Here is an 18,113-nt window from a genome sequence, read left to right as displayed (position 1 = left end):
ACTGTGGCCCTAACTTTTGCAGTTTTGAGGTGCAACAGCAAAGCAAGCCAAATTTCTTTTTCCTTCTTCACAATTTCACAGATAAAAGATTTGTTCTTACCATAGATCTTAGCAACCAGAGCATTTAATTTTTTTCTTCCTTTATTAAGTTGAGAACTTTGACATTTTCACTTCAAGGGAACGCTTTACAGCTTCGCTTTGGCATATCCAGATTGCCAGCATCACTAGTCTGGTGCTTTGGGCCATTATTAAGTAAAATAGTTGTTATTTACACACAAACACTATGGTACCAAGACAGTCAATTTAATAACTGAGACAGCTAGTTAGGTGACTTAACAGGTGCGATATGCTGGACAAAGGGATGATTCACGTCCCGGGCTGGATGGAGCAGGATGGTTCTCATCACACTACTCAGAATGGTGCACAATTTTAAACATCATCATCATTATTATTATTATTATTATTATTATTATTATTATTTTTGGCGGTACGCAGGCCTCTCAGTGGCCTCTCCCGTTGCGGAGCGCAGGCTCCGGACGCGCAGGCTCAGCGGCCATGGCTCACGGGCCCAGCCGCTCCGCGGCATGTGGGATCTTCCTGGACCGGGGCACGAACCCGTGTCCCCTGCATCGGCAGGCGGACTCTCAACCACTGCGCCACCAGGGAAGCCCTAAACTTATTACTTTTTAACATCTTTATTGCAGTATAAATGCTTTACAGTGTTGTGTTAGTTTATGCTGTACCACAAACTGAATCAGCTATATGTATACATATATCCCCATATCCCCTCCCTCATGAGCCACCCTCCCTATCCTATCCCTCTAGGTGGTCACAAAGCACTGAGCTGATCTCCCTATGCTATGTAGCAGCTTCCCACTAGCTATCCATTTTACATTTGATAGTGTATATACGTCAGTGCTACTCTCTCACTTCATCTCAGCTTCACCTTCCCCCGCATGCCCTCAAGTCTGTTCTCTATGTCTGAGTCTTTATTCCTGCCCTGCCACTAGGTTCATCAGTACCGCTTTTATAAATTCCATACATATACGTTAGCATGTGGTATTTGCTTTTATCTTTCTGACTGACTTCACTCTGTATGACAGATTCTAGGTCCGTCCACCTCACTACAAATAACTCAATTTTGTTCCTTTTTATGGCTGAGTAATATTCTGTTATATATATGTGCCGTATCTTCTTTATCCAATCATCTGTTGATGGACATTTAGGTTGCTTCCATGTCCTGGCTATTGTAAATAGTGCTGCAGTGAACACTGTGGTACATGACTCTTTTCGAATTATGGTTTTCTCAGGGCATATGCCCAGTAGTGGGATTGCTGGGTCATATGGTAGTTCTATTTTTAGTTTTTTAAGGAACCTCCATACTGTTCTCCATAGTGGCTGTATCAATTTACATTCCCACCAACAGTGCAGGAGGGTTCCCTTTCTCCATACCCTCTCCAGCATTTATTGTTTGTAGCTTTTTGATGGCCATTCTGACTGGTGTGAGGTGATACCTCACTGTGGTTTTGATTTGCATTTCTCTAATGATTAGTGATGTTGAGCATCTTTTTATGCATTTGTTGGCCATCTGTATGTCTTCTTCGGAGAAATGTCTGTTTAGGTCTTCTGCCCATTTCTGGACTGGCTTGTTTGTTTTTATGATACCGAGCTGCATGAGCTGCTTGTATGTTTTGGAGATTAATTCTTTGTCAGTTGCTTCATTTGCAAATATTTTCTCCCATTCTGAGTGTTGTCTTTTGGTCTTGCTTATGGTTTCCTTTGCTGTGCAAAAGCTTTTAAGTTTCATTAGGTCCCACTTGTTTATTTTTGTTTTTGTTTCCCTTACTCTAGGAGGTGGGTCAAAAAGGATCTTCCTATGATTTATATCACAGAGTGTTCTGCCTATGTTTCCCGCTAAGAGTTTTATACTGTCTGGCTTTACATTTAGGTCTTTAATCCATTTTGAGTTTACTTTTGTGTATGGTGTTAGGTTGTGTTCTAATTTCATCTACATGTAGCTGTCCAGTTTTCCCAGCACCACTTATTGAAGAGGCTGTCTTTTTTCCATTTTATATTCTTGCCTCCTTTGTCAAAGATAAGGTGACCATATGTGCATGGGTTTATCTCTGGGCTTTTTATCTTGTTCCACTGATCTATATTACTGTTTTTGTGCCACTACCGTACTGTCTTGATTATTGTAGCTTTGTAGTATAGTCTGAAGTCAGGAAGCCTGATTCCTCCAGCTTCATTTTTCTTTCTCAAAATTGCTTTGGCTATTCGGGGTCTTTTGCATTTCCATACAAATTGTAAAATTTCTTGATCTAGTTCTGTGAAAAATGCCACTGGTAATTTGATAGGGATTGCACTGAACCTGTGTATTGCTTTGGGCAGTACACTCATTTTCACAATATTGATTCTTCCAATCCAGTAGAATGGTATATCTCTCCATCTGTTTATGTTATCTTTGATTTCTTTCATCAATGTTTTATAGTTTTCTGAGTATAGGTATTTTGCCTCCTTACGTAGGTTTATTCCTAGGTATTTGATTCTTTTTGTTGAACTGGTCAGTGGGATTGTTTCCTTAATTTCTCTTTCTGATTTTTCATTGTTAGTATATAGGAATGCAAGAGATTTCTGTGCATTGATTTTGTATTTTGCAGCCTTACCAAATTCATTGATTAGTTCTAGTAGTTTCCTGGTGGCATCTTTAGGGTTTTCTACGTATAGTATCATGTCATCTGCAAACAGTGACAGTTTTACTTCTTCTTTCCAATTTGTATTCCTTTTATTTCTTTTTCTTCTCTGATTGCCGTGGCTAGGACTTCCAAAACTATGTTGAGTAAGAGTGGCGACAGTGGACATCCTTGTCTTGTTCCTAATGTTAGAGAAAATGCTTTCAGTTTTTCACCACTGAGAATGATGTTTGCTGTGGGTTTGTCATATATGGCCTTTATTATGTTAAGGTAGGTTCCCTTTATGCCCACTTTCTGGAGAGTTTTTATCATAAATGGGTGTTGAATTTTGTCAAAAGATTCTTCCGCATCTATTGAGATGATCATATGCTTTTTATTCTTCAATTTGTTAATACAGTGTATCACATTGATTTGCATATATTGAAGAATCCTTGCATCCCTGGGATAAATCCCACTTTATCATAGTGTATGATCCTTTTAATGTGTTGTTGGATTGTGTTTGCTAGTATTTTGTTGAGGATTTTTGTGTCTATGTTCATCAGTGGTATTGGTCTATCATATTCTTTTTTTGTGATATCTTTTTCTGGTTTTGGTATCAGGGTGATGGTGGCCTCATAGAATGAGTTTGGGAGTGTTCCTTCCTCTACAGTTTTTTGGAAGAGTTTGAGGAGGAGAGGTGTTAACTCTTCTCTAAATGTTTGATAGAATTCACCTGTGAAGCCATCTGGTCCTCGATTTTTGTTTGTTGGAAGATTTTTAATTACAGTTTCCCTTGCTGCTTTTAATATCTTTTCTTTGTATTTAATTTTTGATAGTTTGATTAATATGTGTCTCGGCATGTTTCTCTTTGGGTTTATCCTGTATGGGACTCTCTGCGCTTCCTGGACTTGGGTGGCTATTTCCTTTCCCATGTTAGGGAAGTTTTCGACTATAATCTCTTCAAATATTTTCTCAAACCCTTTCTTTTTCTCTTCTTCTCCTGGGACCCCTATAATTCAAATATTGGTGTGTTTAATATTGTCCCAGGGGTCTCTGAGACTGTCCTCATTCTTTTTTCTTTTTCTGCTCCCTGGCAGTTATTGCCACCATTTTATCTTCCAGCTCACTTATCCATTCTTCTGCCTTAGTTGTTCTGCTATTGATTTCTTCTAGAGTATTTTTAATTTCAGTCATTGTATTGTTCATCACTGTTTGTTTGCTCTTTAGTTCTTCTAGATCCTTGTTAAATGTTTCTTTTATTTTCTCCATTTTGTTTCCAACATTTTGGATCATCTTTACTATCATTACTCTGAATTCTTTTTCAGGTAGGTTGCCTATTTCATCTTCATTTATTTGGTCTTGTAGGTTTTTACCTTGCTTCTTCATTTGTAACATATTTTTTAGTCATTTCATTTTTTTTTTTTTTGATGGGTGGGGCTGTATTCCTGTCTTACTGATTGTTTGGCCTGAGGCATCCAGCACTGGAGTTTGCAGGCAGTTGGAGAAAGCTGGGTCTTGGTGCTGAGATGAGGACCTCTGGGAGGCCTCACTCTGATTAATATTCCCTGGGGTCTGAGGTTCTCTGTTAGTCCACCGGTTTGGACTCAGAGCTGCCACCACCGGAGCTCGGGCCCAACCTGTGGCCTGGGAACCAGATCCCGTAAGGCTGTGGCGTGGCCAAAAAAAAAAAAAAGAAGAAAAGGAGCAATACAATAACAAAGAATAAAAAACAAAATAAAATTAGAAAGATAAAAAATATATTAGGAAAAATAATATAATTGAAACAACTTCAACAAGGTAAAATAAAACTGTAACAGAAAAAAGAAAAAGGAAAAAAGGGGGGTGGGGGAACAAGCCAAAAGGAGAAGAACAATAACAAAGTATAAAGAATAAAGTAAAATTAGAAAAATAAAAGATTTATTAGAAAAAATAAACATATAAATGAATGAAGAACAATTAATCAACAAGGTAAAACAGAACCCCAATCTAAACGAGGAAAAAAGGAAAAACAAAAGCCTTGGCTATGTGGGGCAGAGTTTAGGCAGGGGTGGAACTTAGGCAGGGGCAGGGGTTACGGTGGGGCGGGACCTAGGCTGGTGGGGGGGCGACTTGTTTGAGCATGGGGTAGGGCCTAGGCTCAGGACCCATGCAGCCAGAAAAGGCCTTGGGGGTGGGGCCTGGGCAGGCGATGTTCAAGCATCGGTCAGGGCCTCTACTTAGGACCTACAGAAGGGGGAGAAGCAGCACCTCCAAAGGAGGGCCTTCAGAGTGTGGAGTTCTGGAGTTTGGAGGCAAGGCCGTGGGTGAGGGTGTGTGGGTGTGGTTTAGGTCCAGCTCATTGGAGGGGTTCTCTGAGTGTAGAGGTAGGGCCCTGGGTGGGGGTGTAGGGATGGGGTTTGGGCTCTGCACAGCAGGAGGGAGGCTCTGAGGGCAGAGAATTAGGCCCGGGAGCCCAACAGGCTCTCTGGTGCCTAAGTGGACAGGGAAAGCACTGGCCGTGTTCCCTTCCATTCCTCCAGACCCCACTCCCCATCTCCCCCGGGGTCTCCCCAGTCCCTGCTGGACCCCTAACCATGGGTGTGTCCCGCTGGGTGTAGGAACTCCTCCCCTCCCCCAGCCACCCCTCAGCGGTTCCAGTCCCATAGGTCTGGCCTTTACTTTTGCTCCCCCTTCCCTCCCTCCCACTCCCTCAGGACCCATGCAGCTGGAGGGGGCCTTCGTGGGCAGAGGATCAGGACCGGGATCTCAGCAGGCTACCAGGGGCCCAAGTGGGCAAGGGAGACCTGGCCACGCTCCCTTTTGATCCTCTGCCCTCCCAATGGTCCCCCAATTTCCCCCTTTGGGGGTGGGATCCCTTCCCCTCCCCCAGCTACCCCTCAGGGGCGCCAGTCCCATCCCACCTCCACTTCTTCTCCCCCTCTCACTCTCCCCATGCCCCACGTCCTACCCAGTTGCTGGGGGTTTCTCCCGTCCCCTTAGGTGTCTGTGGTCCCTCACCAGTGCCTGGTAGGTGCCCTAGTTGTGCAGAGACGTGAATTCCATGTCCTCCTAGTCTGCCATCTTGACTCTGCCCCCCAATCTTAAACTTATGAATTATTTCTGGAATTTTCCATTTAATATTTTCAGACCATGGTTGACTGTGGAAAGTGAAACTGAGGATAAGAGGGGACTACTATAATGAAAAACCAGTGTTGATTTTTATTGTTGCACTAAATTGTAAAACCTGAATTGGTAGGTGATAATACCGCAAATTAAATATATAAAAATTTGGGAGAATCAAGGCTTAGATGTTGAGGCAGTTAAAATCTAATTCATTGCCATGATAGTTTGGATAATAGCAATAACTCATCTTGTTAAAATAGAATCGCACTGCTTATGATGAATCTGTTGGTAAATAAGGCCCTACTGATATTTGGTTAAGTGGGGTTATTATGGCTAATCATATCTTGGGAGAGTACTATCCTTGCCAATTTTTAAACTTATTTTGAATTTTTACCCTTCAAATAATTGACGTGGAAATTACTAATAACCACATATCTTTGAAATTTTCCTTGTATGAGCAATGGTGAGAATCTTTTAAAGCATATGTTTGAAATATAACCTTTCAAGTATATTTATTTCATATACTATAATTTTTTAAAACATCATGACTGATAGAGCAAATTTTATAACAGGATATCGATACCATGTTGTCCTACCTTATTCTATTTAAGGCAGACCGTTTTTGTTTTTTGGTATTGGTAATGTGTGATGCTTGTTTACACATTCTTAACACAATTAAGCAATAGCGTTAAATCACAGAGCTAACTGGCCAATCTGTAGATTGAATTTAGCACCCAATTCATATTTTTCCCTTTTATTACATTATGTTTATGGTAACCGCATGGAGATATAAATTTCAGGAAGTTTCCAGTTCAAAAACCTATATAACACATTTATACAACATTTAAAAGTACAAAAGCTCTTTTTGGTTAAGGGACAATACAAGAAAACTCATGAATTTAATGACACCAGAAGTGCCGGTCCACGCTGTCCCAGAAAAAGGTTACCAAATCTGTTTCTTGGCTCTCTCATTGGTGAGAATGCCCCCCTCTGATACTCAGCACAAGGTGAGTGTTTCTACACCAAATGTTGGAGCCTAGGTTTTCAGAGTCCGAGTTGATGGCCGCCACTGGTCCTTGGGACTTGGGAGCACCCAATTTAAAGTCCCTTATCCCAGTGGTCTTCACACTGAATTAAGGCCACCCATTTATGAGATACAGGAAGAAAATGTAACTTCCATTTTTTTCATACATATTTTTATTTTTTATATCATATGTAAATTTCTACTTAGGTTTACACTATATATAACATATTAGTAATATAATATATACCTCATTTATAAATAAATAACTGCACATATTGCTGCATACTTAGATATTTACTATTAGGAATACTCAGTCAAAATAACTTGAAGACCACAGTTCTGACAGTAGCTAATCAGAGAGAATGGACACTAAGGGAAGAAATAGGATCCTTTGAAAGTGATAGACAAAGGTCCAGTGATTAACAATATAATAAAAAAGTATAGACTAGAATATTATATGTATCAAGGGATTTGTTTATAGATTCTTTATATACTTATTATAAAACATAAAAATGATCTCTATTGTTCACCAAGTTAACAGGGGTTTTAATAACTATAAGTAGACTACATACAACTTTCATAATAGTTGGAGCAGTTTAAAGTTCAGGCACAAGTTTTTCGCATATAGTGGCTTTTCATTTTCTGGTTGTGGCTGTCCTTTAGGCCTTTTTTATTGCTATAAATGTTCTTTTTCAAGGGATAAACTGTTTTTGTCTTTTTTTTCTTGGTGGAGGGAATGTAAAGTAACTTTAAGAAGTTTTAAACAAATTATTATAAATCAGATTATGAGAGAGACATGTTAATTTTCCGTGTTTCGTAAAGTTGCTAAAATTTGTGCATATTGCTTTTATAGCCAGAAAAAATATTTAAAAGAATTAATAGAAGTAATTCCTAGTGATAGAACTAAAAACAATCTGCATATCTTCTAAATTACCTATGGTAGGGGAAAAAGTAAGGAGAAAAAGAAGTAAACAGTAAAACATAGAAAACAAGTAGCAAGGAAGAATTATAAGAGGAAGAAAAACGTTATGTGACAGGTTTAATCAAGTTTGTTATAACAAATATAAGTGGGATGAACATACCTTCTATAAGGAGAAGACATACTCTAAAGTTTTTTCAAAAAGCCTAATTGCATACAGTATACAAGAGTCACACCGAAACAGCATGATTGAAAGAAATTGAAAATAAAAGAATAGGCAAACCAGACACATTATAATAGAAAGAAAGCATAAAGGGATGATAATGTTCAATTTGACAGAGCTTAAAAGTAATAAATGGAACAGACTACAATGGTGAAGCATATAAGCCATAATGATGATGTCATGAATCAATATGTAACCAAATTATACAGAACTAAATTTCTATAAACTTTTTTTGTTTGTTTCTTGTTTTTGGCCACACGGCGCAGCTTGCGGGATCTTAGTTCCCCGATGACCAGGGATTGAACCCATGCCCCCTGTAGTGGAAGTGCAGAGTCCTAACCACTGGACTGCCAGGGAATTCCCCAGAACTAAATTTAAATGATAAAAATTGCAAGAGATAAAGAGAATTGTTATATCTCAAGAGTAGTTTAGAAATTTTAGAGTAGTTCTCTAAGTCTGTGACAGATAAAGCTAATAATTTTATTATTACTATATTCTATATTTTTATTTCAGCTGATGTACAAGAAAAATAACTGTATTCTGAAAACAGAAAATATATGTTCTCCATGACTCCTGAAATATTTATAAAAATTGACCATGATTTTTGGTCACAAATAAAATTTCAGGTGATTCCAAAGAGTAGAAATAGACTGTCCTGACTCTCTGCCTATGGCAAAATAAAATTAGAGCTAAGTAATAAAGATAGGGAGGAGGGCTTCCCTGGTGGCGCAGTGGTTGAGAGTCCGCCTGCCGATGCAGGGGACACGGGTTCGTGCCCCGGTCTGGGAAGATCCCACATGCCGCGGAGTGGCTGGGCCCGTGAGCCATGGCTGCTGAGCCTGCGCGTCCGGAGCCTGTGCTCCACAACGGGAGAGGCCACAACAGTGAGAGGCCCGCGTACCGCAAAAAAAAAAAAATAGATAGGGAGGAAATTTTGTAATTTTCAGATATTCTCTTAACACTCTTGGGTCAAAGAAGAAATCAGAACTGCAGTTGTAAGATAAAATTGGCCTTCCAGCCCTCTGTGTCCAAGGATGTGGAACCTGGAGAGGTGGATGGCCAAATGTAAGGGACTTGAGCTTCCTCAGATTCTGGTATCCGTGAGGGTCCTAGAACCAGTCCCCCATAGAAATGAGGACGACTGTATGTAAATAATATGATAGTTCACAGTATGCTGCATTTTCTTTTGTTTTCCGATTTAAAAAACCCAATTTTGTATTTTGGTTTCAGAAGGATAGTTAAAGGACAGTATTCAATAACAAATGTTTCTTGGCCCTCTGTAATGTGCAAGACATTTTGTTTGATGTGAGATATAACTCTGAGTAAGACTGAGCCTTGGTGCTTGTAATCCACTGGATTTTATTATTCAATGCACATTAGTAGTAACTTATTTGAGATGCATATATGAAAAATCCTTTATAGTTTCTTTGTAAAGAAACTATAGTGTTCAGTATGATCATTTTAATTCTCAGCAGAGGTACCGATGGTACCTATATGGAGAGGAGAAGTAGATTATTATAGTAGATTGATTGAACTGTGTAGAATATCTGGAGATCTTGGTTCCTTTTTACCTCTATCACCTGTTAGCAGTTCTATTTCATTGGACGATTTAATTTTATCCCTCTGGGCTTCAAATTCTTCATCCATAAATGAGGAAGCTGAATTAAAATGTAAGATTCTTTATACATGTTATTTTTGTGTAGCTGTGAATAAATTCATTCATAAGTATTGAGCATCAACTTCTTTTCAATCTGTAGGGACCAAACTTATGCTCTAGTTGGGGAAGAAAGACAAATTTAGGGCTCCATGCAAGCAGAGAGTGCGTATATCTTTAAAAAGGACAGAGATGGAGAAAAGAAGGGCATTGGGAAAGGTTTCACAGAGGTAGTGTGACACCTGAGCTGATCTTCAAGATAAGTTTTTGTCAAGTGAACAGGGAAGGAGAACATTTTAGGTGCAGGAGATAATAGAAAGTATAGAGGCAGAGAAGTGAGTGTTTTACATTTGGGAAATTGCAGTTAGTTTGTATGGCATTTAGTAGTTAACATAGGTTTATGGAGGAGTAGCAAGACATCAAGTATTGATGTATATGGGAGCTGAATTGTGAAAAATAATGGGCTTTAAGTTAAAGACAGTGAATAACCATGGAAATTTTTTTAAGCAGTGGAGGGAGGTGGTACTGTAAGATTTAGTTAGGGTGGATGCAGAGATAGCATTTAGGAAACTGGCAGTTGAGACATGATGAAGTCTTAATTAAAGTAATGGCAGTGGAGATGATATACAGGTTTTAGAATAGGTCTCTAAAATGGATGGGCTTTGTAGGGTGTGACAGCCCTGGAAGTGTATGCAAAATTTAATATGTGAATGTATTTTCCTTTGGGAGAGGGTCTATAAATTTCATCACATCACGCAGTAGGGCTATTAGGGTAAATATATATTGTAGGGAAAATTGACAGAGTGATATTTTACAAACTATGAAGGTTAAATAATTTTAAGTTTTACTTTATTAATTAGTGACTAATCTTTTTTCACTTTTTTATAGTGGACAGGCCAAAATCTCATCAAGTTCGAACCTCTGGTACAATAAGGCGAACCTCTTCTTTGGATACGATAACAGGACCTTATCTCACAGGACAGTGGCCACGAGATCCTCATGTTCATTACCCTTCATGCATGAAAGATAAAGCTACTCAGGTAAAATAAGCAAATCAAAATCAGTTTTATTATCCTGCAGTTCTATTTTGATCACAGTAAAGAAAATTAATTTAATCAAATTTTCCCAGTTATTAAATATATTCAACCAAAGAAGAAAGCCATTTCTTTTTTTTTTTTTTTTTTTTTGCGGTACGCGGGCCTCTCATTGCTGTGGCCTCTCCCGCTGCGGAGCACAGGCTCCGGACGCGCAGGATCAGTAGCCGTGGCTCGCGGGCCCAGCCGCTCTGTGGCATGTGGGATCCTCCTGGAGCAGGGCACGAATCCGTGTCCCCTGCATCGGCAGGCGGACTCTCAACCACTGCGCCACCAGGGAAGCCCGAAAGCCATTTCTTTTAATAAACTTTAGACTAAGTATTTTTATCATCTCAGTTTTGAAAGTTTTAAAATTATTTAATATTTAATAAATAGCACATCAGTCTACATTGTGTGGTTTTTGAGCCTTATAGTTTTAGGAATTATTTTCCTACAGAAATTAATGACTAGTAACTGTATTAGAAAATACAGGCATAACTTGTTTTACTGTGCTTTTGCTTTACTATGCTTCTCAGATATTGTGTTTTTTTACAAACTGAAGGTTTTGGCAATCTTGCATGGAGCAAGTCTATCGGCGTCTTTCTTCCAACAGCATTTGCTCACTTTATGTCTCTCTGTCACATTCTGGCAATTCTTTAAATATTTCAGACTTTTTTATTATTATTATATTTGTTATGGTGATCCGTCATCAGTGATCTTTGTTGTTACTATTGTAAAAAGATTATGACTTGCTGAAGGCTCAGATGATGATTAGCATTTTTAGCAATAAAGTATTTTTAATTAAGGTATGTATATTGTTTTTTTAGGATGTAATGCCATTGAACACTATAATAGAATACAGTAATAGTATAAACATAAATTTTATATGCACTGGGAAACCAAAAATTTGTGTGACTCTTTATTGCGATATTTGCTTTATTGTGGTGGTTTGGAACCGAACCTGCAGTATCTCCAAGGTATGCTGGTATAAGTAATTTTTGAAGAAAAGCTTGCACAGTTCCTGGAAATAATTTATAAAGTATTAACACATGGCTAAGGAAATATATGTTAAAGGATTTTTTTTCTGTTTAAAGCCAAAACTGAAATTCTTGAGAGAGAAATAGAAAATTTCCTGTTTGTCACACCTTCTCTATTTGTGGATCAGAGCTTTTGACTTGAAAAGTTTTCCTTCCATGTCAGAAAAAGATCTGAAAGCATCTTAATTTATAATTTCTGAATTCTTGACCATATCTTTATAGCAGTAGTCGATTAGCATTATGAACAATACTAAAAGTATAAGAGATGGTTATTGGCCTTAAAGAACTTACAGCATAGTTAGGAAGATAAGATGTAAATGTAAGAAAATTGGTAATAGAAGATAGAGTATTATTAGGTGTTAGATGAATGGAGCATTTAAATGTAAGGGAATTCAATGGAATGGGAACATTTTTGGCTTTGTGGGTTAGGGAAATAGAAGGATTAGAGTTTCATGTCTGAAGAATGAGGAAAAGGGGAGAAAATTTTGGACATGATCTATGAGAATCTTCTCCAGTTTTGTAATTTTCTCAGGCAAGCTTGAAACCATAAAATTAGCTTCTTTATCGTGAATCCTATCAATTTTATCTGTTTAATATTTTATGTCACCCACTCCCAGTCTTTTGCTTTCCATTCTTTGTGAGGGAAAGGAGCAGTTTGATATGGTAGGCAGTGGGATTCTCAAGTAGAAAGAACTAGCAAAACTTAGAGATGTGGGCCTGCACACTTAGAAATGGTCACAGATAATTCAAAACTATCTTTCTGGAGGAGTTGGACTCACAAGTGTGACAGAGTGTAGGTACAGAGTATGAAGAAAGAAGGTCAAGAGATCAAGGACTTAGTTTTTAGAAATGCACACAAGGGAAGGATAAAAAATTAATGTATTCACCTGGTAGCAACAAGAAGAGAAAGGAGTTTAACATTTACTGACTGTTGTACCATGTACTTTGTGTTTTTATATCCTGTGTTTCATTTAATTCTCACAAGAACATTATAAAATTACACGATGGAGAAGCAGAAGCTCAGGGAAGTTAAGTGACTTAGTATCATAAACCTAGGAATTGTTGGAGCCAGGTTTCTAATACAGGTTAATTTGTCAGCCAATCTGAACTTCAATTTTATGGTGCTTTTAGGATAAATGGAATAGTGTGTGTGCATGTGTGTGTATCACCTAGTAGAGTAATTGACACCATTCTTAAAAATGGTAGCTATTCTTTTTAGGTTAAAAAGAAACCCTACCTTTTATTGAATATATGCTTTATGCTGACACTCTCCAAAAATATTATCTTATTCATTCTTCACCAAAACTCTAACAAGAGGAGACAGAAAAAGAGCAAAAGCTAAGAGAAGAAATAGTCGAGCCTTAGAAACCAAAGGAAAAGTTGTTTTAAGAAAGGAAAAATTATTAACAGTATCAGGTGCTACCGAGGGGTCATGGAAAATAGGGACTAGATTTAGGGATTAGGGGCATATTGTCTTGGAGAGTGAAATATTGATAATATGTTAGAGAAGGAAGCTCAGATATTTGGGAGTTAAGAAGAGAGTGATATGGTGATAGAAGATAAGGGTGCTGGGTAGGTTTCTTAACCACATCTGTTTCTTTATCTGCACAATGGGATTAATGAAACCTAACTCATGATAATGTTGTATGACTAAATAGGGTAATATTTGAAAGTGAATATGGCAATACACATGTTAGGTTATTAGTAGTAGATACAGACAGGCCCATTTGTAACATCTGCAGGATCTGGAGCAAATATAAATGTAGACCTACATACCATATACATACTAAGTTAAATTAACAAACTGTTACATAAAATTCCCCCAAAAGCCTGAAGTCCAGGGTAGGGGCTTCTCTTGCCTGGGTCTGCTTGTAGATCGTCTATTTGAGAAACCTGACATTGATAGGAAGGCCAAATATAGGCCTCATTTTACATATGATATACTGAGGCTTAGAGAAGTTTAACTTGTACATGGTTATATAGCTAAATAAATATGAAGAGATCTGAATCCAGATTTGGCTGATTCCAAAGGTTTTGTGTTTTCTCCAGTTCCTCACTGCCTCTCATAGTAATCACTAAAGTGTATAGCACTTGACCTAATGCTTGCCTTACAAGCCTAAGAAATGGTCTTGCCCCGAAGCATTATTAGTTTAATTGAAGGTATAAGATATGAACATATGTAATGGTTGTTATTGTCATGTCCTCCTTGATTAATTCTTTAATTGCCATAACTCCTTGATTAATTCTTTAACTCTTGGGGAAGGAAGTAGATATTTTTATTTATTCAGTGGAAATTAGTAAACAGAAAGTGATACAGTCATTGTGCTACAGATATTAAATACCTAGGCTGTCTGGCTTTAGTGGAGGGAATCTCTAGTATTTTATACCTTTCATATTTCCATATTTCAGCTACCTTTATTATTGAGGGTTAGAAATAAAATTCTTATTGTTTAATGTATTTATACATTGGGCCTTTTTAAAAGAAGTAGCATAGTGTTGTGGGAAAGACTATGGACTTTAGAGACAGATCTTGTGTTCAAATCAAAGCCCAATGTGAGGGAACTTCCTGGGACAATGGAATTGTATATCTTGATAGAGATTTTGGTTACATGGGTGGATGTATTTATTAGAACTTACACAAGTATACACTTGTGCATTCTAATATATAACTTCTAAAATATAGAATATAAATATTGAAATCTAAGATGTTTAGAGGTGAAGGATACTGCTGTCTGCAACTTACTTTGAAATGAATAAAAAATAAGATCAATAGATGATAGATAGATGAATATATATGTGATGAAGCCAGTGTAGCAAAATGTTAAATATAGATTCCAAATGTTGGCTTTCCGAGTATGCACTGAGAAGTTTTTTCAACTCTTCTATCTGTTTGAAATTTTAAAATAAAATGGTGGGGGGAAAATCATGGCCCATTGAATTAACTGCAATGTGTCTCACACTTCAGTTTCCTTTTTTACAAATTGCAGTTAATAATACCCAGGTTGCACATACACATATTTATTCTGAGGACTAAAAGAGACAGCTTCACATTTTTGAGGCCAATGGGGAGATGGATAATTGCCAGTTTATTAGACTAATCTGGGTAGCTTAATAGAAAACTAAAAACCATTTGTAGAATTTGATGTTACTTTATTACATTAACCCTGCTGATACAACCTTTTTAAACAAGTTTATTACCGACACTTAAAATTGAACTTGTAGTTAAGGTCACTATAATCAGACAGTAGCATTTCCTCAGTTTTCACCCCACAGTCCAAAGTATAAATCTTCATCTATGGACAGATATGAAATCTACATGTGAATGTGTTTTTAAATGATAAAGTAACATATACTCTTTGTAAAGTGGTCAAACAATAAAAGTAATATAGAGTAATAATCAGAGGTGTTTCCTCTGACTTTGCAGGTATAGTAATGATTAGAGCTGTTAACAAATATTCTCATCCTCTCTCCTTGACATATGATAAGATTATACTTCTCTGCCCACTTGAAGTTAAGTGTGGCCATGAGACTTGCTTTGGGAAGAAGCTTTAAAGAGCTGGTGCACCAAAACTAGACAAGTAACACCACAAGAGAGAAAATTACAGGCCAGTATCCCTGATGAACATCAATGTAAAAATCCTCAGTATAATATTAGCAAATCAAATTCAACAATACATTAAAAGGATCATACACCATGATCAAGTGGGATTTATTCCAGGGATGCAAGGATGGTCCAACATCTGCAAATCAGTCATTATGGTACACTACATTAACAAAATGAAGGATAAAAATTATACAATCATCTCAACAGATGCAGAAAAAGCATGTGACAAAATTCAACATCTCTCAACAAAGTGTGTATAAAGAGAACATACCTCAACATAATTATAGGCCATATATGATAAGACCACAGCTAACATCATACTCGATGAAAAATTGAAAGCTTTTCCTCTAAGATCAGTAACAAGACAGGGATGCCGAGTCTCGCCACTTTTATTTGACATAGTATTAGAAGTCTCACCCAGAGCAATTAGGGAAGAAAAATAAAGGCATCCAAATTGGAAAGGAAGAATTAAAACTGTCACTATTTGCAAATGATAATATACTGTATACAGAAAACCCTAAAGACTCCACCAGAAAACTGTTAGAATTAATAAATGAATTTGGTAAATTTGCAGGATACAAAATCAAGATACAGAAATCTGTTGCATTTCTATACACTAATATCAAACTATTAGAGAAATTAAGAAAACAGTTCATTTACAGTTGCATCAAAAATAATAAAATATCTAGGAATAAATTTAACCAAGAAGGTAAAAGACCTGTATGCTGAAAACTATAAGACATTGGTGAAATAAATTAAAGAAACAAATAAGTGGAAAGATATTTCATGTCATGGATTGGAAGTATTAATATTGTTAAAATGTCCATACTATTCAAAGCAATCTACAGATTCAGTGCAATCCCTATCAAAATTCCAATGGCATTTTCACAGAACTCACACAATTCTGAAATTTGTGTGGAACCACAGAAGACCCAGAGCCAAAGCAATCTTGAGAAAGAACAAAGCTGGAGGCATCTTACTCCCTGATCTGAAATTATGTTACAAAGCTGTAGTAATCAAAACCATATAGGCGTAAAAGCAGACACATAGATCAATGGAACAGAATAGACAGCCAAGAAATAAACCCACGTATATATGGTCAATTAATTTATGACAAAGAAGTCAAGAATATAGAATGGGAAAAGGATAGTCTCTTCAGTAAATGGTGTTGGGAAAACTGGACAACCACATGCAAAAGAATGAAACTGAGCCACTGTCTTACACCATACACAAAAATTAACTCAAAACGGATTAAGGATGTTCAACATATGCAAATCACTGTGATAACACCACAGCAACAAGAGAGAAGACAGAAATCATGTTCATCTCAATGGGTGCCGAAAAAGCATTTGATAAAATTCAACATTCATTCATGGTAAAAGAAAAAAAAAACTCACCAAAGAGGGTATAGGGGGAATATATCTTAACATAATAAAAGCTATTTATGACAAACCCACAGCCAATAAAATACTCAACAGTGAAAAGCTGAAAGCCTTCCCTCTAAAATCTGGCACAAGGATGCCCACTGCCACCACTTCTATTCAATGCAGTATTGGAAGTCCTGGCCACACCAGTCAGACAAGAAAAAGAAATAAAAGGTATCCACATTGGAAAGGAAGAGGTAAAATTGTCATTATATGCAAATGACATGATACTTTATGTAGAAAACCCTAAAGACTCCACACAAAAACTATTAGAACTGATAAACCAAATAAGCAGGGTAGCAGGGTACAAGATTAACATACAGAAATCCGTTGCATTCCTTTACATTAACAGTGAAATATCAGAATGGGAAAGTAAAAGAAAAATCCCATTTAAGATCGCGTCCAAAAAAGAAAAAAAATACCTGGGAATAAACCTGACCAAGGAGGTGAAAGACTTATGTGCTGAGAACTATAAAACATTGATTAAGGAAACCGAAGGTGATTCAAAGAAATGGAAAGGTATCCCAGGCTCTTGGATTGGAAGAATTAATATCATTAAAATGTCCATACTACCCAGAGCAATCTACAGATTTAATGTGATCCCTGTCATATTACCCATGACATTTTTCACAGAATTATAACAAATAATACTAAAATTTATATGGAACCACAAAGGACCCAGAACTGCAAAAGCAATCCTGAGGAAAAAGAACAAAGGTGTAGGCATAACCCTCCCAGACTTCACACAATACTGCAGTGCTACAGTAATCAAAAAAGTTTGGTACTGGCACACAAACAGGCATATGAATCAATAGAGAGCAGAATAGAGAGCCCAGAAATAAACCCACACACCTACGGTCAATTATATCTTTGACAAAGGAGGCAAGAATATACAATGGAGAAAAGACACTCTCTTCAGCAAGTAGTGTTGGGAAACTTGGACAGCCACATGTAAATCAATGAAGTTAGAATACTCCCTCACACCATACACAGAAATAAATTTGAAATGGCTTAAAAACTTAAATATAAGATGTGACACCATAAAACTCCTAAAAGAGAATATAGGCAAAACATTCTCTGACATAAGTCATACCAAAAGGAATAAAAGGCAAAAATAAAAGGCAAAAGGAATAAAAGCAAAAATAAACAAATGGGACCTAATGAAACTTAAAAGCTTTGCACAGCAAAAGAAACAATAAAGAAAATGAAAAAAAAACAACCTATGGAATGGGAGAAAATATTTGCAAATGATGTGACCAACAGAGGCTTAATTTCCAAAATATACAGACACTCATACAACTCAATAACAAAAACCAAACAACCCAATCAAAAAATGGGCAGAAGACCTAAATAGACATTTCTCCAAAGAAGACATACAGAT

At 37.2% G+C, this 18,113-nt stretch overlaps 1 protein-coding gene across 2 annotated transcripts in view; it reads left to right on the top strand.

Annotated features, from left to right (window-relative positions):
- Positions 1-18,113, top strand: part of GLCCI1 (glucocorticoid induced 1) — a 119,891-nt gene that overhangs the window by 23,553 nt on the left and 78,225 nt on the right. For both annotated transcript variants that reach the window (XM_082846294.1, XM_082846293.1), the window contains exon 2: positions 10,483-10,634. In XM_082846294.1, the coding sequence (XP_082702420.1) occupies positions 10,483-10,634 (152 nt within the window). The remainder of the gene's footprint in view (positions 1-10,482; positions 10,635-18,113) is intronic.

This window comes from Leucopleurus acutus (genome assembly GCF_964270905.1).
Source record: "Leucopleurus acutus genome assembly, chromosome: 9".
In the NCBI taxonomy this organism is placed as follows: domain Eukaryota; kingdom Metazoa; phylum Chordata; class Mammalia; order Artiodactyla; family Delphinidae; genus Leucopleurus; species Leucopleurus acutus.
Note: the sequence above shows the minus strand (reverse complement) of the source record. Positions and strands in the feature narration are given on the sequence as shown.